General features: G+C 38.9%; 1 protein-coding gene across 2 annotated transcripts in view; it reads left to right on the top strand.

Annotated features, from left to right (window-relative positions):
- LOC129704133 (metal transporter CNNM4-like) overlaps nt 1–22,936 on the top strand; it is a 54,256-nt gene that overhangs the window by 23,078 nt on the left and 8,242 nt on the right. Inside the window, exons 3-9 of one of the 2 annotated variants that reach the window (XR_008724691.1) lie at nt 1,205–1,342; nt 2,785–2,951; nt 3,204–3,303; nt 10,988–11,154; nt 15,690–15,840; nt 21,707–21,744; nt 22,055–22,150. Coding sequence is in view for 1 of the 2 variants with exons in the window: in XM_055647037.1 (XP_055503012.1) it covers nt 1,205–1,342; nt 2,785–2,951; nt 3,204–3,303; nt 10,988–11,154; nt 15,690–15,840; nt 22,055–22,150 (819 nt within the window). In the remaining variant the exon portion in view is untranslated. The remainder of the gene's footprint in view (nt 1–1,204; nt 1,343–2,784; nt 2,952–3,203; nt 3,304–10,987; nt 11,155–15,689; nt 15,841–21,706; nt 21,745–22,054; nt 22,151–22,936) is intronic. The other variant, XM_055647037.1, reaches the window with a different exon arrangement.

Here is a 22,936-nt window from a genome sequence, read left to right as displayed (position 1 = left end):
CTTGGCATTTGAGAATATCTTCTGGTCTCTTGCTCCGTTGCTTGATGTTTTTCTTTTCCATATGTGGTCGTAAGTACTATCGCAACCTTTAAGAAACATTTAGCCAGGCACATGCAAACGGTAGGTTTAGATGGATATGGGCCAAAAGCAGATTGGTGGGACTAATGTAGATGGGCAAGTGAGGTCGAAGGGCCTGTTTCCAAGCTCTGAGACTCTATGCCTCTATTTATAATGTGCATCCTTCTTAATCTACCTAACATTAGTGGTTGGAAATCAGTTATGATTTCACATAAAACTTCCTGATGTCAAATCAAAGCAAAACACAGCTCTTCAATATGTAATTACTTTTGACATTTCATTTTAACAGCTGTGTTTAAAAAAGGTTAATATTACACCATCTGAAATAAAATTCCAAAAAAAAATAAAGATTAATACTAAAAACGAACAATGTTTTGGCTTAACAATTTGGAGCCAGCCAGTGGGTTAAAGTGAAGTGCAGAGGGAATAATTTGAGTTAGAAATGATTCTCTCAGCACGTTTATGGAAGCTAAAAGGTTGGTCAATTCCATATAACTCGAAAACAAATAGCTTGCCTCAAACACACCAATAGATTTTCAACACAAAGTCACATACCGAAGACAATTCTATGATTGTAGTTTTCAGTATCAGTTGTGATGTTCATAGTACAATATTATTTTTCTGTGTCTGAACCATACTTGAATAGCATTGTTATAATTTATGTAGAAACAAAGAACCGCAGATGCTGGTTTACTGAAGTAAGATACAAAATGCGGGAGTAACTCAGCGGGTCAGACAGCATCCCTGGAGAGCATGGATGGCATCTCTGGAGAGCATAGTTTTGGATCAAAACCCATCTTCAGGGTTGAAGAAAGCTGAAGAAGGGTTCCGACCCAAAACGTCACCTATCCACATGATCCAGGGATGCTGCCTGACCCACTGAGTTACTCCAGCATTTTGTGTCTTTCCTTGGAAAATTTATACCAGTATTGTGCGCGATAAGTTAAATCCATGCATGTCTATTTTTTCTTCATGAAGCATTAGGAACCAATAGTTAATTAAGGAATTACATTGTTCAGCATTTGCAAAAGCAAAAAGTGAGTAGGGGATACTAGAATTTAAATTTAATTTAAATGCTAAATTCCTTCCACTCCTTAATTAAAAAATATTTGCTTTCCATTTGCAGCTGACAATAAGACAAAGAATATAGCATACAGAGAACGAGGACCACGTGACTTTTCGCTATTTAAAGCCTCTGACACAGACATGAGAGCCAAGATGACCCCTCAGCTTTTATTTGCTACTCATCGATTTTTAGCAACAGGTACGGATGATTTCTTGGAACTGATGTTTCCAGGTGCTGTGGATGCTTCAAATTTTCTTAAAGTTATACATAAAGTGCTGGAGTAACTCAGCTGGTTGGGCAGCATATTTGGAGAAAAGGGATGGGTGATGTTTTGAGTCAGGACCCTTCTGCAGAATTTTCGTAGCCGTTCCATTGTCAGAGTCAAATTGGAATTGAATTTTGTGCAGAAGGTATTATTATAAATGTGTCTAAAATCATGATGCTGCAAATGTGGGATGTCTGAAACACAACAGAAAATGCTGACAGTAATCGGCAAGTCAGGCAATATCTGTGGAGAAAGAAAAAAAGGATAAAATCAACTATCTTTTGTCTCTTCAATTGTCTGCTGACCTGTTGAGTCTTCCACTTTTTTCATTTTATGTTAGAAAGATATTCCTAGCCTTGGGTTCATATGCAGCTGGTGTTAAGGTTCAAATTAAAGTCAAAATCAAACAAAAACAAATTCTGCACTTAAAAATTGCATAAAATTCAAACAGTTAATGATCATCGAATGAAGAGAATATTTGAACCACATGGTAGATAATGGAAAATTACAGATTCTCCTTTGGCACCCAATCCAAAGTATTATGAAGACTCAAGAAAAAACAGGTTCTGGAGGAACTCAGTAGGTTAGGCAGCATCTGGTGTTTTGGGGGGGGGGGGGGGGGGGGGGGGGGGGGGGGGGGGGGGGGGGGGGGGGGGGGGGGTAAAGGAGAATAGAGTGGGGGAATGGACAGGTGGTGTTTCGGGTTGGGATCCTTCTTTAGAGTGATTAAATTAAGAGATGCCTTAACAAGCATTTTGTTTAGTTTAGAGATACAGTGCGGAAATATGCCCTTTGGCCCACTGAGTCCGAACCAACCAGTGATCTCCGCACTCTAACACTATCCTTCACACACTAATGATAATTTACAGTTATACTGAGCCAATTAACCTACAAACCTGTACATCTTTGAAGTGTGGGATGAAACCAAAGATCTCGGAGAACACCCACGGAGGTCACGGGGTGAATGTACAAACTCCGTACAGACAAGACCCGTAGTCAGGATCGAGCCCAGTTCTCTGGCGCTGTAAGGCACAAACTCTACTGCTGCGCCACTGTGCTGCCCTCATATCACCACTTCAATCGCCTAGGCACAGAGGTTCCGGAAGATGGGGTTAGCATAGATGGGTGTCCACTGGGATGCTGTGGATGTGATGGGCTGAATGGCTATCACCATGCTAAAGAACTCAATGACTATGAAATGACGGATAATTCAAATTATTTCAGAATTTAAAAAAAACAATGCTGAAAAAGAAGAATTACAAATTTAGAAGAGTTAGGTAAAAGTACGCACTTTTATTTTCTTTGAGACAAGAGGCATGATGTAATACAAAAGGCAGACATTAAATTGCTAATTGTCATCATCTTATTTGTACAGAGTTGGAACCCTTCAAAAGTACACATGTATCAGAAAAGATTCTGCTAAAACTTCTCAAGCAGCCTCACGTCATCTGCGAATTTAAGATTGATAAGATAAGCCAATCAACCGACCTGTATCTCTACCAACGGAACATACCTGTTGACTACTTTATACTTATCCTAGAGGTATGTTCTTATCACAATCCCTCCCTTCAACCCCTGACCTTGGTCACTGGAGCCTAAAAACTTGAGGAAACTGTGGAATGAAATCCATGTGATTTACATATTGGAAGAGTGGATGGAACATAAAATACTATACAAATTGGTTAGGATTATCCAGAATTATTGGCTCACTGTCATGCTTAATTTACCATGCTTACTGTTGTGTTTGATGTTTCACATATACATGTGACTTGTTGCCGTGTTTGTTTAATGTAGGGAAAGGTGGAAGTTGAAATAAGCAAAGAATCCTTAAAATTTGAAAATGGAGCTTTCACCTATTATGGAGTCCCTGCACTTACAGGTGCAGTTTCTACAGGTAACATGTTCTCTTTAATAAAAATTACGATCTTTAACATAAGTACTTTAAAATATTGTAAGAATTAGGAGTATATCTAGCTTCAACTGAGACCACAGCCATCATAGTTTATTTAGTTTTGCCTATCTGAACTCCATTTTGAAACAGGCTACACTTGTTATTTAAGCCTTGTATTTTGAAACTGGACTTTGTTATGTATTTATATCTTCGGAATAATATTATTTGTCTCAAGGGTTAGTGGTTGTAATAATAGGGCTGTACTCTGACTAGCTACTGCACCAGCTAACTACATGAACCACTGATTGACAGTCACTGAATTTGCCATCAGTTTAGGTCATGTTATCAGGAATAGGAGCAGAATTAGGCCATTTGGCCCATCAAGTCTACTCCGCCATTCAATCATGGCTGGTTTATCTCTCCTCCCCATTCTCCTGCCTTCTCCCCATACCTTCTGACACCTATACTAATCAAGAATTGTATATATCCACCTCTGCCTCAAAAATATCCACTGACTTAGCCTCCACAACCTTCTGTGGCAAAGAATCCCACAGATTCACCACCCTCTGACTAAAGAAATTTCTCCTCATCTCCTTCCTAAAATAAGTCATTTAATTCTGAGACTATGACCTCTATTCCTAGACTCCCCCACTAGTGGAAACATCCTCTCCCCATCCACTCTATCCAAGCCTTTCACTATTCTGTATGTTTCTTCAGCTTCATCTCCCCATACGAAATCTCCTCAAGGTATTCTTCTACTTTGAAGCCTCCTCACCCCTCCCTCTCTCCCAGAGCTGCTGCCTGTCCCACTGAGTTACTCCAGCATGCCCAAACCAGCATCTGCAGAACTCTCTTAGTACTGAAAATGCTCATCATAGGTTAACCTACTAATTCCTGGGGTCATTCGTGTAAACCTCCTCTGGACCCTCTCCGGAGCCATATCCTCAGATACAGTGCCCAAAATTGCTCACAATATTCCAAATATGGCCTTACCAGCACCTTATAGAGAGCCTCAACAGCTGGGAGTTGGCGGCCACAGCGCTGCGGAGCTTACTGCACGGCGACCCGGTAAGGCATTGACCAGTCCCCGCCTCTCCGACCAGGTAGGGGACTAAGAATTAAAGTTTACCCCTTCACCCCCCCCCCTTCCCCCTCCCCTTCACATAAAAGCCCTCCAAACTAACAGACTTAACATTTAAGCAATGATTTACAGATGTTTAAGTGTCTCCCCGGTCTCCGGGGAGGAGGCAGCCGCGACAGTAGTACAGACCTGGGTTGACCGTGGGTCGTTTCGGGTCAAGTTTGGCGCCAAACGCGAGCTTTGGTGTGCAGACGACATCCTGGGGAAAAATGGCCGGTTTTCGGAGTTTTTCGGTTTCCGGAACACCGGATAAAAGGTTGTGCACCTGTATTATAAAATTATCTAATTGGAATCAGCGAGTATATTCAGAATTACAGTTGAATATTCCATTTTATAATTGTATAAAATATAACATTCTCGATGAGTTTGCTGCAAAGTTTGTGTAATGCTGATAAAGATTTGATCACATAACTTATTCAGTGTATACATGTCTGAATTCTGCAGCAGTGTACCCAGTAGACACGCAAGGCATTCCTGAGACCAGTGTTAAAATTTAATGTCTAGATGAGTAAGTGCAGAGGCCAGCTTTTACAGTCAGCTTTGCACGATAACAATAGATCTCGGGCTTCACCAGTATTAGGTCCACATTTTCCTATTATTTGTGTGAATTGCGGAGTCTTTTTAATGTAAATTCCTTTTCTGACTGAGATGAAGAATAGTTTTGTCGTAATAATGATTTATACTTTTAAGAATTTCCTTGTTCTCTGGAGATGCATTTGGATTACGTTGTTATTTTGAGATCAAATACCAATCCAGTTTATGGACAAGACGGGTTTCGAAGGATAAGGGCCAAACACAGGCAAGTGGGACCAGTATAGATGAGATATGTTGGCCGGTGTGGGCAAGTTGGGCAAAAGGGCCTGTTTACCCGCTGTATGGCCAGCCAAACCCACCTCTTAAGATAAATACCTCTTTATCTTCTAGTTAGGTACACGACAGACTTCTAGACTTGGCTTGAACCGAATAATTTCACATAGTCAGCCATTCCACTGCATTTATCAATCTTTCCAAGTCTCTAGATTCCCCCCATTTCTCCCTTTGTTCTTTCTGCCCCTCTTCCCTTTCGCTACAACATAAAGCTTTCTATTTATATCTTCAAATTTTCCCAGTTCTGATGAAAAGTAATCGACAATTGTTAACTCTAATTCTCCACATATGCTACTAGACCTAATGAGAATTTGCAGTTTTTTTCTATTTTTATGTCATAAATCAATCACCTCATAATTAAGCAACATGCCTTTAAAGCTAATTGAAAATTTCCTTTGATAATCTTTCCAGAAAATAACTGATCCAATGAGTATGAAGGCTCTAGATTTGATTCCCAGATTATGGTGCTTTAGCTAATTTTATCCAGGGTAGGACTTGAATCATTGTCAATACCATCTGGATAGGAAAGAAAAATCAGCTAGGTTTTCTGTTGTTTATCATATGAGGATTGAATGATCTCAGCTGTGAAGTCTACCAAAGCCTAGTAGCCTGCTGAAGCTCATTTTCAATCCTTGCACATGAATAATGACAACCTGGGCAATGTACCAGAATGTGGGAAGCAGATAACATCTTCAGGAGAAAATTGGAAACATAACTTCTCAGCACGACAGAACAATATTCCATAATCCCTAAATGTTATTTGACTCTGCGTTGATCAGAGAAGCTGATGGCACATGTTATGTATAAAGTGCAATTCATTTTTTGGGGCACTCAATTTTCACAAGAAACATTTGGCAAACCTTTGTCCACGTGTTTACAATTGAAAAGTTTTAAAAGCCTCCGAGTCTGTCAGCCAGGAGAGAATATAAAGAATCCTTAAATTTGGCTGCCCTCAGAAATTCACCACCATCTTACTTTTTGGGGGGGATAAAAAGGATGACTTGTAAGCCATGGTTCTAATTAGCTGCAGAGCCAATTCCAGTGCAGATTGGGTCAAGCATTCCTGCTTCATTACAAACTCTCTTCACAATCTCCCTTGATACTACGTTGCACCTCATCTTCAACTTACCTCCTACTCAAATGGAGCTAATCAACAGTATTCTGCAGGAAACTGTCCAGCCTTTCCTTTCTCCACTTCGGAACTAAGGCCACTCTGGTCTCTGTCATAGCGTTACAATATCCTGAGAGGCTGAAGTTCAGGATATCATTCATTCCTTCATTACAGCATGCAAGAGAAAGGGCTTTACATTAAGCATCCATACAACAAAGGCATTCAGCTAACCTGCTACCCTGAATAGTAAAGTTCTGGTGAAAACATCGTACATTTTTGCAAAAATTTGATCGTTGCGTATCTTGACGAATTGTTGTAAAAAAAGAGCAAGTACAAAGTTGAAGTTTTCCAGACTCAAATTCAGCTTAACTTCACAAAATGTTATCGCATGTCGCCTTATCTGATTTACATGCAGTAGATTATTCAAGAATGATAAGTGATTTATAATTTAAAATGTTTTGTAGTTTTAGTATTTTGTTTGTATTTTTCTGATAACATTAAGCCACATCAGTGAATGGGATCGTTCAAAGTTTAATCATCGAATGGCAATCTCAATTTTGGGGTAGAATGCTTGCGTGGCAGTGCAAGAATACCTGTATATTCAAATATTTCCACTGACCTCACTTTGACACTGCATAGGCTTTTATTACTCTTAGCATCACCATCAGTTTTCTTTATTTTATTTACTGCAAATATGAAATAATCTGTAGATATCCATTCTCACTGGATAGGGTGATTGTACTACAGAAGAGCTGAAAGAGCGGTAGTGTCTTTGAAGAATTTAACAGCTGTTTTGTTGAATTAGTTTAAAAAGCATTGAACCTTATTATACAAAATCACGGCCATCAGATCTGTTAAATCTATTAACACCTTGCTTTGTAATTTAAATATGTTTCCAAAGTAGAAAACAGCTGGATTGGTGATCAAAATGATTTATTTTTATCCTTTTTATTTGTCTCTCTCTCTTGCTCTTTATTTTCCTATTTTCTCATTCGCAAGCACACCCTTTGATTTTTCTTCCTATTGAATTTAATTTTTTTGGTCCATTATGTAGTGACATTTATTTCAGTTGATTTGCAGTCTATGAGATTGTCACTTCAAAGCAAAACACAAACTCATATTTTTCACAACACATTAATGCTTCCATATGAAGCCAGTAATGCAATTAATTACCATCATAAAATATATTTTAGGGACATGAAACATTTATAGAAGGTTTCAGACAGTCAGCTGCATGTATATTAAAGGCAAATATAAAGAGGCTGAGATAAGTAGGCTTTCAAATATTAATTGACATTTGATGTGGCTTAAGTGTTAAACAGCACTTTTCAGTCCATATCTGGTTGTGTTCAAAGTTTCACTGTATGTAGAATGATCTGATTCATTAATTGCAGAATTGTGAGTGGCACTCTGAATACTGCCAAGTCTACAGCTCCAAACCATTTTTCTATCAAATTATTTTATGTTGTACTGCTGTTCAGATCCTAGTCTGCAGAGATACTGGCTTTTAGCTGCTCAATATATTTGTGTGTAAAGCCCCAATGATTCTGTAGTAGGCAACTATAAGTTGGCTGGTCTTTCAGTAGAACAGAGCAGAGTACGCCTATATACAGACCGACCACCAATTTTCGGGCACCTGATGGTCCAGCCTCACCTTTAATCTGGACAATTCGGTGGTGGACCTGTAATTGTAGAGTTTGAAATAATAGAAGTCCAAATATTCTTGAAAGACTTTTGTGTGTTGAGTCCCTGTACAATGCTTGTTAACATGTCACTGGTGTAGAAAATTAATTTGAAAGACTAATGAAATACCAGCCTTTATACCTAGAGAATTGGACTATGAGGGACTGGAACTGACAAGGTTACAGACTGTGAACTTGGAAGTGGAATTAACTCAAATATCCCCCCCCCCCCCCCCCCCCCCCCCCAACACTTTTGTGCCAACATGGATATTTTTGTCTGAACAACTTCTTCTGTGCAACAAATGTCTATGATTCTATGAATTTCAGGACAGATGTCTCCCAATTATTTCATCAAATACTGCTGTTCTTTTCAGGTTTCAAATTGCATAATGGACAACTAGCTTATACATGTTTAACATCTCTGTATGAAAACATTTCATGCAAAATTATTTTTTTACTAACCCCTGTGTTGAAATTGCAGGGAAGGAATTTCATGCGAATGGATTAAGCATTTACACTTAATAGCTGAAGGCTAAGATCTTTGTATTTCTGCATGTGTGATCTGTCTTTTTTTTTAATGTAACTAGTAGCATATGAGTATGCATGTAACTTTCTTTATATAACCTTCTGTTAGCCAAATGCTTTTGCATATTTATTTGTTTGAACTTGATAACCCACTAATCAAGAATTTGTCGTGCTTATTCAAATGTATGTTTTTATCTTGGCTTTTTTTTAAATTGCGGCCAGTCACAGTTTGGAGGGGAAAAATGCTAAATTCCACAACAAAAAGACAGTGGCTTTGGTATTCTAGAAAGACAAACTCAAATTGGCTTGCTTCATCTTCGTATTAAACAGTAATCTGCTTGAGAGTGTAGCAGTGACAGAAGCTTTAAGTGAGCCTTTCTCTGCATGTCAAGTCAGATGCAATGTACTTAAAGGCAGAATTAAATTCCCTCTGCACTGGTTCAATAATGTGCCTCAGCCTCAACCTAATAAGAATGTTCCCTGTTGTGGTAATGTGTCAGTTTTAATTTGTCACTCCAAGGCTCTGCAAAAGTTTTTGAGTAAAAACGTAATGAAAGATTAAGAGCATTTTTTGTGGCGGCTGATGTCCATGGAAAACTAAATTGAGGTTGCTCAGACATGTTGCTTAAGCATTAAAAATTAAAAATGAGCCGAGTCTTTAATAAAGGTCTAGCTCAAAACGTTGATGTACTAGTTTGTTTAATGTTTCAGCTAAACAAGAACAAATTTCACCACTTTACCCACTGCTGGAGATACATTGAAAAAGAGTGGTTTGGTGAAAGAAACCAACTGAGAATCAGAATGTGTTCTGTATTTCATTTATGCAGTGCTATCCATGGTCCATATTTTTTTCAACATGTTAAGTGTTAGCAGTACAATACAAGTCATTCAGAAACTAAAAGTCAGGAATAAGTTTCTGAAAATTATTCAAATGCAGAATTGGTTGCTTAGTCTCTATAGCACAGTGGGCGCAGCTGGTAGAACTGCTGCCTCACAGTGCCAGAGACCCTGCTTCGACCCTGACCTCGGGTGCTATCTGTGTGATGATTGCACGTTCTCCCGGTGTCCACATAGGTTTCCTCCGGGTGCTCTGGCTTTCTCCCATATACCAAAGACATGCGGGTTTGTAGGTTAATTGGCTCTCTGTAAAATTGTCATTAATGTGTAGGGAGTGGATGCCAAAGTGGGATAACATAAAATTGGTGTGAAATCAGTGGTCGTAGTGGACTTGGTTGCCTAAAGACCTATTTCCATGCTGCATCTCTAAACTAAACTGAAAAATGGTAAATTAATACTAAAATTATAATTTTAAATTATAATATTATAAAATTAATGCAATGGTAAATTAATAAAAAATATATAATTTCTTTAATATTGTGTGCCTGCAGAATATTGCTCCAGAATTATACTATTTGCAATCATTCAGTTTACCTTTCCCTTGTAAGCAGAACTGTTTGAAGTACAAACATATCCAAGGTGCCTACTACACATGGTGTTGCTCACTGTCAGCTTTTGCCAATTCAATATTGTTGCGGGGAATCGAGGAAGGGAGATAGGCTCAGGTGGTGGGGAGGGAGGCGATGGGGAAGAGGTGGGGAAACAAAATCAGGATTTACAGGTTTAGATTTATGCTGGTAAAACCACTTTTTCCTCAGAATGTCCAATGACAGACATCCCAGCAATGTTATGGTGCAAGTAATTGTCTGATGCTCCAAAAGGGTGAATGAGTAGCTGACTGGCTGACTCCACAAGCAACCTTGGTGAATTTTCAGAGGGCATTAAACAGCACGGAAATGGTCACTATTATCTTTCAAGCTGGGAGAAAATTTATTTTCAGTTGCGTAACACTGGAAAAATCAGCCGTAAGTAATTGAATTTCCAGGCACCTCTGTTTCGAACCCAAGAATAATCTTTCCCAGATGACAATCTCGGGAGAATTGGTCTTTCACAGTTTCCCATGACCAGAAACTTTTATCTATTATTGACCAATAGATGGAGCTATTAACCATTACTCAGCAGCAGCATAAACACAATTGTTAATGAGATTTCAACTATTGATAAGCTAAACTAAATTAGAAGTCGAGATACTGACAGATGAAGAGTTTTTGTGGATTGTTTATTTTATTGCTAAATTAACAACGATATTGCCACTCGCTTCTGACCAGCTTTAGAACTATTTTAGAATGATAGTAGGAGTTTGGATGCACTTCATAGCTAGCTTCTGTCAGTATAATTTTAATATTTTGTTGTACCAATTGTCTGCTAATTCATTTTAATATTTTGCTTATAGTAATTAAGCTCATTTCAAGATGGCAAATAAAGTGTTTCATTTTATTTGTCCTTATTTTATGCATCACTCAGTCGCCAGAACACCAGAACGCAGTGACCACAGAATACAAAAGTCAGAATCACTATATCCTTCAGATCGAGTTGAATTTGGGGTCAACATCCACCAACTAAACTTGACTAACCAAACCTATCTTCCAGACTACTCTGTGCGACCATTAACTGACCTCCAGTTTGTGAAGGTAAAAGCTTGCTTCTCTATTTGGATGCAAGAACATTTTGTTGGCATGTTTTAAATTATTCTTTTAATATATGTTATAATTTACTGAGATTCATAAGCTGTGTTGAATGATACAATCAGTTCAGTCCATCCTTTAGACTTTAGAGATACAGCATGGAAACAGGCCCCTTGGCCCACCGAGTCTGCGCCGATCAATGACCATTGATACACTACCACTATTCGACACACTCGGGACAATTTACAATTTTTGCCAATTAACCTACAAACCTGTATATTTTTGGAGTGTGGGAGGAAACCGGGGCCACCCGGAGAAAACCCACGTGGCCACAGGGAGAACATACATACTCTATGCAGACAGCATCTATAGTCAGCACCAAAATCGGGTCTCGGGCACTGTAATACCCCTGTCCCACTTAGGAAACCTGAACGGAAACCTCTGGAGACTTTGCGCCCCACCCAAGGTTTTCGTGTGGTTCCCGGAGGTTTTTGTCAGTCTCCCTACCCGCTTCCACTACCTGCAACCTCTGGGAACCGCACGGAAACCTTGGATGGGGCGCAAAGTCTCCAGAGGTTTCCGTTCAGGTTTCCTAAGTGGGACAGGGGCATAAGGCAGCAACTCTACCGCTACAACTGTGCTGCCCATTATTCCTGTGCCTAGGATGGAGAAAGAGACAAGTATGCAATTCTAAATCTTTCTTTTGCCTAATCTTAGTGTAGCCAGCAAATATTTGGCACGCAGTCTGTTTACATAACGTTTAAATGAATGCATGTTCGCATTTTCTCAGCAACACTGAAAGAAAAAGCTTCTGAGGACAGAGAGGATGGATGACATATGGTTTGGCTTTAGACCATTTACAACCAAAAACTTAATAATGCTAAACAAGGGAGAAATAATATAATCAGTTGGAGAGAAAGTATCTCTGAGATGAAGCAGCAGGTTAATTTCAGAGGACTAGATGAAAAGCCAGAAGAGTGAAAAAGGGTGAACAATTGGAGTTTGGTTATGAAACTAAAATATTTAAAAATAAGACCAGGTCCCCAGTCTAATGTCATCAAATAATCAGATCAGAGTCATTCATTGCTGGAGGCTTCTGCAACATTTTCTTGAGCATAGTTTACTCTATTGGAAGAGGGGAAGTGAAAGGGAAGCTAAGTTTAATGAGAGAGAGGGTCATGTTGCAGGCTTAGGTTTAATTTTAGTTTAGAGGTACAGTGTGAAAACAGGTCCTCTGGCCTACCGAGTCTGCACCAACCAGCGATCACCAGTACTATCCTACACACTAGGAACAATTTACAATTTTTACCAAAGCCAATTAACCTACAAACCCGGGGAAAATCCACACAGTCAGAGGGAGAACATGCAAACCCTGCACAGAAAGCACTCATAGTCAGGAACAAACCCGGGCATCTAGCGCAGTAAGGCATTCTGCTGCCATTACTGCACCACCATGCTGTCCTTCAGGGTATTTAAATGTAAAAATTGCACACTTCGGCTTATTTAATTATTAAATCAATTTTTCCCACTATTATTCATTAATGGTAGCCCAATATGCATTGCTATCAACAACATTGGCATTATTTAGTGAAATAAATCTTTTGACAATAGTAACTTTGAGCTGAAGATGACATGCTAAGCTTCTTGAACTTTGCTTGTCATGGGTCACTGCATAATCTCCAATTTTTGCATTGGATTACAATAACAATGTCAGAGTTTGCAAAGGAAACTGGGTTATGTTATAAGATAGTTATTCGGTACTTAATTAACCCATAAACTAATAATTGAAATCCTTTACCGTTTTACTGTTCTGTGTTCCTACTTGGAACCTAAGCCTTCCTTTTGAGGATTGGGGAATCTGACCCGGAGTTTCTGCTGAGCTGCCAGCCTGTCATGTTTGAGCCCAACTTGCCCAAGATTAACCAAACCTGCGCAAAGATAGGTGGATTTTCAAAGGCAAGTACCGGCGAGCAAAAGTTGAGTCCCCGTGATTTGTCGTACTATTTGAAAAGCGCTGTGCTGGATGCTGGTCTCACTCAGCAATTTGGCCACGATCTCCATTGCGCGTTTTCGTTAATTGCACCCATGTGTGGGTCTTCAAGGCGGCTCATAAAATTGAACTGGTCCCTTTGGATGCAAGGGCATTTTACTGGCATATTTTAAATGCTTTATAATATGGTTTAATTTACTTTGCAATATAACTACCAAATGGTTTTGACTTTATCTTTTTGGTCTGACTTAATTATTTAAAATCAGTTCACTTGCCTGCAACGGACTGGGAAAAGGATTTAAAATATTATTTTTAGCAATTAACTTATTTTCACATGATTTATCCAAGTGCACCATGTTGGCACTCTTAACGTCTTGGGTTTTTTTTTTAACCAGTTTTGTCTTAAATTAAGTGCTGCCCATTTTTCATTTGAAAATATGTAGATGATTTCATAATGATAGTACGTAAAGATTGCTCGCAGGAGGGAAATTGTAACCTTTGTCTTTAAGTGGCGCAGCTGGTAGAGCTGCTGCCTCAGCGGCTGAAACCTAGGTTTTATTCTGATCTCGGGTGCTGTCCATGTGGAGTTTTCAGGTTCTCCCTATTTCCTCCGGGTGCTCCGGTTCCTCCCACATCCGGTTCCTCCCACATCCCAATGACGTGCGGGTTTGTAATAATAATAATAATAATAATAATAACTTTTATTTATAGAGCACTTTAAAACAACCACAGTTGCAACAAAGTGCTGAACATGACTGATCATGGACAAGAAATTATTACATAACAATACAAACATTAAACGAAAGAGTAAAAACAATAAAAATTAAAAACATTAAAAGCAGTAAAAACAGGAGCAAAGTCTCAAGCAGTGTCAAAAGCCAAGGAATATAAATGTGCTTTAATACTGGTTTTGAAGATGGACAGTGAGGTTAATTTGCCTCTGTAAAATGTCGCTAGTATGGAGAGAGTGGATGCGAAAGTTTAATAACATAGAACTATTGTGAACATATGATCTATGGTCAGCATGGACTCAGTGGGCTAAAGTGCCTGTTTCCATGCTGTATCTCAAAATTACTCTTAACTTGGTTCTCTGACACTGGAACCACTCTCAAGGCCTTTCAGGTCAATAGAAGAAAAATGTGGGTGTCAGAAATCCCAGTCTTGATAGGCGATGAATGAGTGGACCATAAGGATGTATATTGAGAGGAAATAAATCTTCAATAAATCTTTCAGGTTAGAACACAACTATTGTGGCTATCTTATCTAAGAAGCATATAATCAGCAAATTCAGAACTGCGATTAGGAAGCAATTCATAACATGGTTATTAATGCCAGGAAAAATATTCAGTGAGAATCACTAACGTAGTTGGGCATTCTGGTCGGCATAGACAACCTGAGCCAAAGGGCATGCTCTTTGACTAGGAACAATAGATATAAATGCCTTGGAATCAATCAAGCAGTTAGATGCAATAATATGTTAAATATTAGTGGATGACGTTTAGAAGGCCAGATACATTTTCTCATAATTACTTTAAAAATTCTGAAAACATTTTCAGCGCTTGCATTTTGCATATCCGTGTCAATTAAGGGGACCTTTAATCTGGCTGATTTACCTATTTCCAAAAATCAAATATTTTGCTGATTTTTATTCGCATTTGATCAATTTTGTTGATAAATAAAATGATTTGAAGTAAATAAAGCATAAATTGATAGATTCTTGATAATGATCAGTGTCAAAGGTAATGGGGAGACGGCAGGAGAATGGGCTTGAGGGTAAAATAGATCAGCCATGATAACATAGCGGAAAGGACTCAATGGGTTGAATGGCAGAGAGGACTTAATAGGTTGAATTGTGCTCCTATGTCCTATGGTCTTCTGGTTTTAAAATACAACAATCAGCATTACTATATCTCATTTTATGACCTAGATCAATTTATGTGTACTTTTACTGATAACCATGAATTTAAAAAAAAAGGTTTTAGTTACCTAGGATTTCACACATAATTTGAACACATTAAAAATAAAGAACTTTGGGGAATGTTGGTCGGTGTGGGTAAGTTGGGATGAAGGGGCTGTTTCCACGCTGTAAGACCCCGGTGCCGGTGGTTGGGTTTATGACTCGCTCATTTGTTCAGAGCAGGATGTGCTGCCAGATGTAACGAGTGCAGTCAGGCCAAGGTCTGGAACACCAGGGATCAGGAACATGGAGAGGTTTGTGGCTGGAGACTGAGCTTGTGCATTTCCCACTCCCTTTAGGCCCCACAAGTTAGAACGAGTGTACGGGGTGATCGCTGGTCAGCATGGACCCGGTGGGCCAATGGGCCTTTTTTTAACGCTATACCTCTGAACTAAACTAAAATAATGAAGAACTTTGGGAGAGGAACTGATTTAAACTGGTATAGGAAACAAATTATAACAAATTATGAGGCTTTCAAATGAAAATAAATGATGTTTATTAAATTATACGGCTTTCTCTCCTGCCTCTGCCACATTTCTTAAAACAATGCATATTAGACATATTATAAAGTTCCATAAATCTTTTTCTGTGCAGATCACAGGGATGCAGTATGCCAATGCAGTAGTAGCCACCCAAATCGACAACTCACCCCAGACCCCTGAACTGGAAGTCGTGATAGAAGAAACAAAGAAGCAAGTGCCAAAGAAAAACGCAACAAGTTCACTGCAAGCGAAGAACGTGATTCGTAAGTCACCGAGTGGTCGTGTCATTGATGATGAAAATTCATCATAGTCCCTGAAAGAGTATCTAGCTTGGAGGTCAGCACAAAGCATTCTGGCTTTTGATTTCCAATATATGGATGAGAAATTGAGATTTAAGACCAGCTAACCACTCAACTTTACTTTAAACAAGCTTATTTTTATACCACAATGTATGACCAAAGTTGCTGTTGTATTTGACACCTTTAAATGTCATATCAATGACCATGCAAGCTTGGTTGTTTGCCTTTGTTATTGTCCACTGTGCCTTATACCCCGCACTGATTCCTCTTGCATAATGTCCATGGCTTCACATGAAACATTAAAGCCTCATGAACAGTATTTGACTGTGAAGGATGCTGATTGCAAAGGCCCTTGGAATGCTGCAATGCAATACATCACACAGGTTGTGTTTTTTTTCCCCCTTTGTCAGTAGTTTATTTTTTTGCTAACTACTTAAATGCATGTATTTTGAATATTTTTGCATATTGTACTTTTAGCCATTACTAACAATATAATGAACAATTTCTGAACTTTTCTTGTTGTACGGAAAGGCATGCAAGCGGACTTAATCTGTTTAAGATTTGCCTCCCTCCATTGCAACATTAAACACATGGGATTGTTCATTACAACCAATTGTGGACAGACAGTAGTTCCAATGTTTGGAAATGCTAAAGAAGCGCGATGCCACTTTAATTTATCCTTCAATGGGTTGCTCCGTTTGCCTGTTCATTAAAATGTATTGTCAATGCTATTAGTTGACACTGTTTCAGGTGATCAACGATTATTTTTGTTTTGTTTGTTTTGCAGAATTAATGTCACATTCATGTGGTTGCACATAATTTATTCAATGAGTATAAGCTTGTTTCAGTTGTGCCATTTGTTAAAAAATTGCCACTGTATATTTTTTTATTGTTTGAATCTCTTGTGCTATGCACTTTTATTGGATTTGTTGCCAACTCCATTGTAGATTATGTCTCGTGTTGAAGTTGATGGCCCAGTCTTGTAAGAAAGCTGGCAATCCATTCTCAGCATAATTGAAATTGTATCAAGTGGCCATGTGTTAAAGAGCTGCTTGGGCTCAATTTGCATGCAGTCAATACATATTTTTCTAAGTTTCTTTTTAATTTATGGATAAATGAGTTTCACCTCAGATTTTGTTTCAGTGTTTTGTGTACACAACAGAATTCTATTTATTGGCTGATCTCTAACAAATGAGCTGCATGCTTTTGTATACTAAAATGCAAACAATTGATTTGGACTGATGAGTTATTACTTACATTATTAATTAATTTTCAGAATTAAATGCATTGACTTTCTTTGATATTAAGTAATGTTATCTCTACTGCGATAAAGTCAGATAAATTAGATACTGAAACGCCAATCCTAGCCTTGTGTATCAGGTACAATTATGTAAATTTAATGAAAAGTATCTCCCTTACTTGACTAATCTGTTTTCACCTAAACTGTAATAGGTTGGGCAGCACAGTGGCCCAGTGGTAGAGTTGCAGCCTTACAGTGCCAGTGACCTGGGTTCTGTCCTGGCTACAGGTGCTGTATGTACAGAGTTTGCACGTTCTCCCTGTGACCGCGTGGATTTTCTCCGGGTGTTCTAGTTTTGTCCCACATTCCAAAGTCGTGCAGGTTTCAGGTTTGTAGGTTAATTGACTTCTGTAAATTGTCCATAGTGTGTAGCATAGAACTAGTGTACAGATGGTCATTGGTCGGCACGGACCAGGTGGGCCGAAGAACCTGTTTCCACGCTGTATCTCGGAAACTAAAATTCGTGCTATTGAATTATTTAAAATGCCAGTCCAGTTTTCTTGTGTGATTTCTTATTGATAACTTTTTATTGATAATTTCTAGCATTAATTACATGGATATTGAACCTTGATATGTTCTTGAGCTTCTATTTGTCAGAGGGTTTATTTTGCCTGGCTGGAATGGAGATGATTAGGAAATGCCCCTATCAATTACACCTGGAGATCAACTACTGTCAATGACTTTACTGCAGGCATAAATGGTTTACATATAGAGATTTAGTGTGATGTAAAATCTATTGTCTGTAAATCTTGGCATCCTGCTCAGCTCCAGCTCTTGATGCTGCCGTGTCCATAGGCTCTCTGAACATTTATTTACCTTTTCTGTAGCAGTTTCTCCATTTTCCTATGCGAGAGGGCTACATGTCTGGCACTTTCCCCAGTCATTACAATATGCAGATTATCTGCTCTTTGGTAGATCAAGGCCCTTGAATCATCGACACTGTAATCCTGCCTCTAAGCTTTATTTGCCTGCTTATTGTCCTGAAGCTTTCTCAGTTGAGATTGTGTACGTTATTGAAAAATATGATTCCATTAGCTCATTCCGCTGCTCAGGAACCCACACAAAGTTTTTAAGTGACCTCAATTCTTTTTTCTTAGTGATGTGATTATGAGAGACAGTTAATGTTACTGTAAACTCACAATATAAATCCTTGCCCTTAACAGTATGAGCCTTGAGAACAATAAACCCCTTTAAGCCTCAGTTCTTCCGATAGGCCATTAACCTGAAACATTCACTGTTTTTTCTCGCCATTGATGTTGTCTGGCATGTTGAGCATTTTCCTGCATGGTTATATTTTTACCCAGCCTTTAGCGAATTTTGCTTTGAGTCCTTGTTAATTTTCTATTTATATGCAGGAACCAACAGAAAGAGATGCCCCTGAAGTATATAATTAAGAATAATAGTAAACTAGCAGAAAATAATTTGAATTAAGATTTTTTTTCATGCAAATAGGGTGGCACAGTGGCCCAGTACCAGAGACTCGGGTTCACTACTGACTATAGGAGCTGCCTGTACAGTTTATACATTCTCCCCGTAGCCGTGTGGGTTTTCTCCAGGTGCTCCAGTTTCCTCCCACATTCCAAAGACGTATAAATTTGTAGGTTAATTAGCTTTGGTAAAAATGTCTAAATCGTCCCTACAGTGTAGGATAGTGCGAGTGTACGCGGATAGCTAGTCGGCGCGGACTCGGTGGCCCAAAGGGTCTGTTTCCGCATGGTATCTCTAAACTAAACTAATCAAGTCAAATTGAGTTTATTTATACATGCACGAATGGTGAGGTACAGGTACAATGGAAAATATTATTTGCAGCAGCGTTACAGGCACAGAGACTCTGACAACACACAGAAATATAAATCATCAGGCAACTGAATCATCCTATCACCAATTAGCGAGCAGTCCTGAGCTTCCATCTACCTCATCGGAGACCCTGGGGCTCTCTTTAATCGGACTTTACTGGACGATTTCTTGCACTAAACGTTATTCCCTTTATCCTGTATCTGTACACTATGGGCAGCTTGATTACAATCAAGTATAGTCTTTCCGCTGACTCCATAGTAAGCAACAAAAGAGTTTTTCACTGTACCTCGGTGCAAACTAAATTAGACATAAATTGTACATTTCATGTATAATTCATATTTTTTAAATCTTAATTGGTCAGTGAATTCTGCATTCCAATGAGAATCTGATGTTAAAATAAAATGGTGTTTCCTCCTTGTATCTACCAAAATGTTTAAACTCTGCATCGGGATCCTTGAATCATTTAGCAACGGAACAACTTCCCACCATCCATCCTATCTAAAACATTGTGACTTGTACATCCCTATCAAATTTCCTCTCAAGCTTTTTTTTTGTTTCAAGTTGAACAACACAAGATTCTTCATTCTATCGTAGTAACTGAGATCTTTTGTGAATTCTGTTATACTCCAGGTGTTGTCTGTTTGTGGATCACATCTGAAAGAAAGCCAGGACAAGCCCTTTTTATTTCTCTTACTGTGTGGCTTCCAAGCCTGATAATTGCCCTAAATATTGAATTATGTTGATTTTGTTTTAAATTAAAACACATTTATCAGTGAACACAGCTGAATTATTCATATTGTAACAATTAATGACATTTTCAGGGATAATGTCTTCTGCTTACATTTAAATCATTATCGTTTTACTCTTTTTTCTCTTAAATCCTTTCCTATTGCGTTCAAATGAAGCACTCGGGTTGAACTTCCGGCAGCTAAAATAATTGATTTATTTTATAAAATTGTGCTTAAAAAAAACAAAGTTTTATGCGGGCCTGTCCCACTGTACAAGGTAATTCAAGAGTTCTCCCGAGTTTTACCTGATTCGAACTCAGAGAATGTCCGTAGCGTGTCGGCAGGAGTTCGTGGATGTCTCGTGGCGGCTCGTACGAGTAACGGTAGGTACTCGGGAAATCCGGTAAACTCCTGACGTTTATTCAACACTGTGAAAAATGTCCACGAGTAAAAAAATACTTGTGATGAAAAAAATTGTTACTTTTTACTCGTACGAGCCGCTACTAAATATCCACGGACTCCAACGGACCCGCTACGGACATTCTCCGAGTTCGATTCGGGGTAAAACTCGGGAGAACGCTTGAATTACCTCGTACAGTGGGGCAGGCCCTTTACTGTGAATTTGAATAGAATAAGATTTTACAGTCATCTGCCGTTGAGAAATAAGTCCCCAAATTTGGATCACTTTTTAAAACATACATGCTAAATGCTGGACATATTCAACATTTCATCAGCATGACCATTTACAAGCTTCCATTACTGTTCTTTCTCTTTCTGACAGAGATGGAGATAGAACATAGAACAGTACAGGAACAGGCCCATAATAAATACCGAACATAATGCCATGTTTTATTGTCATATGTCCCAAACAGAACAATGACATTCTTAAACTGAAATTCTTGAAATGTTAAACTATGGTCGGCTTGGACTCGGTTGGCTGTAGGACCTGCTTCCATGCTGCATGTTTCAATCAAAGTTAGAAAAACAAGACTTTTAGGCCATCCGTTCTTATATAAGATAAGATGTGAGAATTCTATTCCCCTACGATGCTGTGAGGATCCAATCATGTTGTTAGTGTTCATGTTAATAATACCAATCAGTGCCATGTGCGTCCAATCATCCAATTGCAGTCTCATCTTCATTTCATGGAGTCATGGAGTCATGGAAACAGGCCTGTCGGCCCAACTAGCCCAGACCAGCCAACATGCCCCATCTACACTAGTCCCACCTGCCCACTATTGACCCCTAACCCTCTAAACTTATCCTATCCATGTTCCTGTTCGAATGGCTCTTAAAAACTAACAATAGTACATGCCTCAACTACCTTCTCTGGCAGGACATTCCATGTACCCACCACCATTTGTGTAAAAATAAATAGTTACCTCTCAGGCTCCTATTAAATCTCCCCTTCAGTTGACTTTTCTCACACAACAGCAAAGGGGAATGCTGCTCAAATAAACTTTGAGTAACTTGCCGAACGCTTTATTTTGCCCTCGACCTGTGTGCCGCAATGTTTTGATGCAACCTTGAGGAGATGGTAAGGAATCTGCTGCTTAACACATTTGCTGGCATTTAAGAGACTTTTGGATAGACATATGCATAGCAGGGAATGGAGGGGTGTGGATTATGTGCTGCCAGATAAAGAGTTGGTCTTGGCATCATGTCCGGCACAAAGATTGTGTACCAACAGGCCTGTTCTTGTGCTGTACTGTGCTATGTTCTATGTGAATCTCAACAAATAGTAAAACTGAGATAGCTTATCTCTATTGAATAAAGTCTCAGCCAAGAATTTTCATTTTTCTTTTAATTTGTTTCCCCTCCTCCGCTGAACATTGGATTTGAGAGAGTATATTAAGCAGTGACATTGATAAGGAACATTCAGCCTTCCAAGGAATCCTTGAATATGTTTGCCAATGCTTGGTTTTAAAAACAGAACACCTTGAAGTGACCAAAAAGTTGTAACATTTAGATTTTTCTCTAGATTATGATTTTTTTTTCCCCACAGCTTTAAGATATCCTCCATATTACAGAAGCATTGTACAGGTGAGAAACAACATGTTGTTCGGAACTTTACTAATGAAAAAAAATTATATTAACAAAATTAATCCAACAGAAGACAGTCCAACAACTGTTGCCTGAAAGTTGAGCAATTAACTCTTTATATTAACAATGTCCTCTACTGTGTTTGGTGTGTTCTAATTCTTTCATTGATTCCATATAATTGATCCCAATTTTCTACGGTGTGCTGAATGAATGTGCTTTACTTTATATTGAGGAGAGTGCTATTGTATATCCCAGAGCCTGATCGAAATGAAGTATTTTTCAGTTCCACGGCTTTGTGTATCACTTACAGGCAGCAAATCGGACGGAATAAGCCTAAGTGGTCCATTTTTCTTGGGACTAAAACCACTGAATAACTCTGACACAACTGGACTGAAGATTGAACAATGTAAGTGTATTGTTCACTTTAAGTTAATTAAGTTAATAAATAAACTATAACAGGCAGTTGTAGAGCTGCTGCCTTATAGCTCCAGCGATCCGGGTTCAATTCAGACTATCGGTGCTATCTGTACAGAGTTTGTATGTTCTCCCCATGACCGTGTGGGTTTTCCCCGGGTCTTGAAACTCTGTTTCTTAACTGTAAATAAATAGAAGGTTTGTTTGCTTAGGGCATTAGTTAGCTTCATTATGCCAATGAAATATCTGACATCTGTCGTTACAATCATTTTGTTCAACATGGTGCTTCCTATCAAAAAGGGGATTATCATATCACATCACTGCCCTAGGTTATACAAAGTTCTAGTGATTTTCTTCTGACAACTTCAGGATATATCATGCAGAAACAAAGAACTGCAGATGTTGGTTTATTCCGAAGATAGACACAAAGTGCTGGAGTATCTCCATGGGTCAGGCAGCATCTCTGGAGAAAATGGATGGGTGCCATTTTGTCTGTACCCTTCCTCAGATAGAACTTTGAGTCTGAGGATGGGTCCCAACCTGGAACGTCACCCATCCCTTTTCTCCAGAGATGCTGCCTGACCCGCTGAGTTACTCCAGCACTTTGTGTCTATCTCCAGGATACATCCACTTGTTACCTGCACTGCATTTAGTTAGAACATAGAACTGTGTCTCTCATAATAGTATGTATTTCTATCAGGTCTCCCCTCAACCTCCAGTGAAAACAATCCAAGTCTGTCCAACCTCTCCCTGTAGCTAATACCCCTTAATCCAGGCA

Source organism: Leucoraja erinacea, chromosome 15 (genome assembly GCF_028641065.1).
Source record: "Leucoraja erinacea ecotype New England chromosome 15, Leri_hhj_1, whole genome shotgun sequence".
NCBI lineage: Eukaryota > Metazoa > Chordata > Chondrichthyes > Rajiformes > Rajidae > Leucoraja > Leucoraja erinaceus.
Note: the sequence above shows the minus strand (reverse complement) of the source record. Positions and strands in the feature narration are given on the sequence as shown.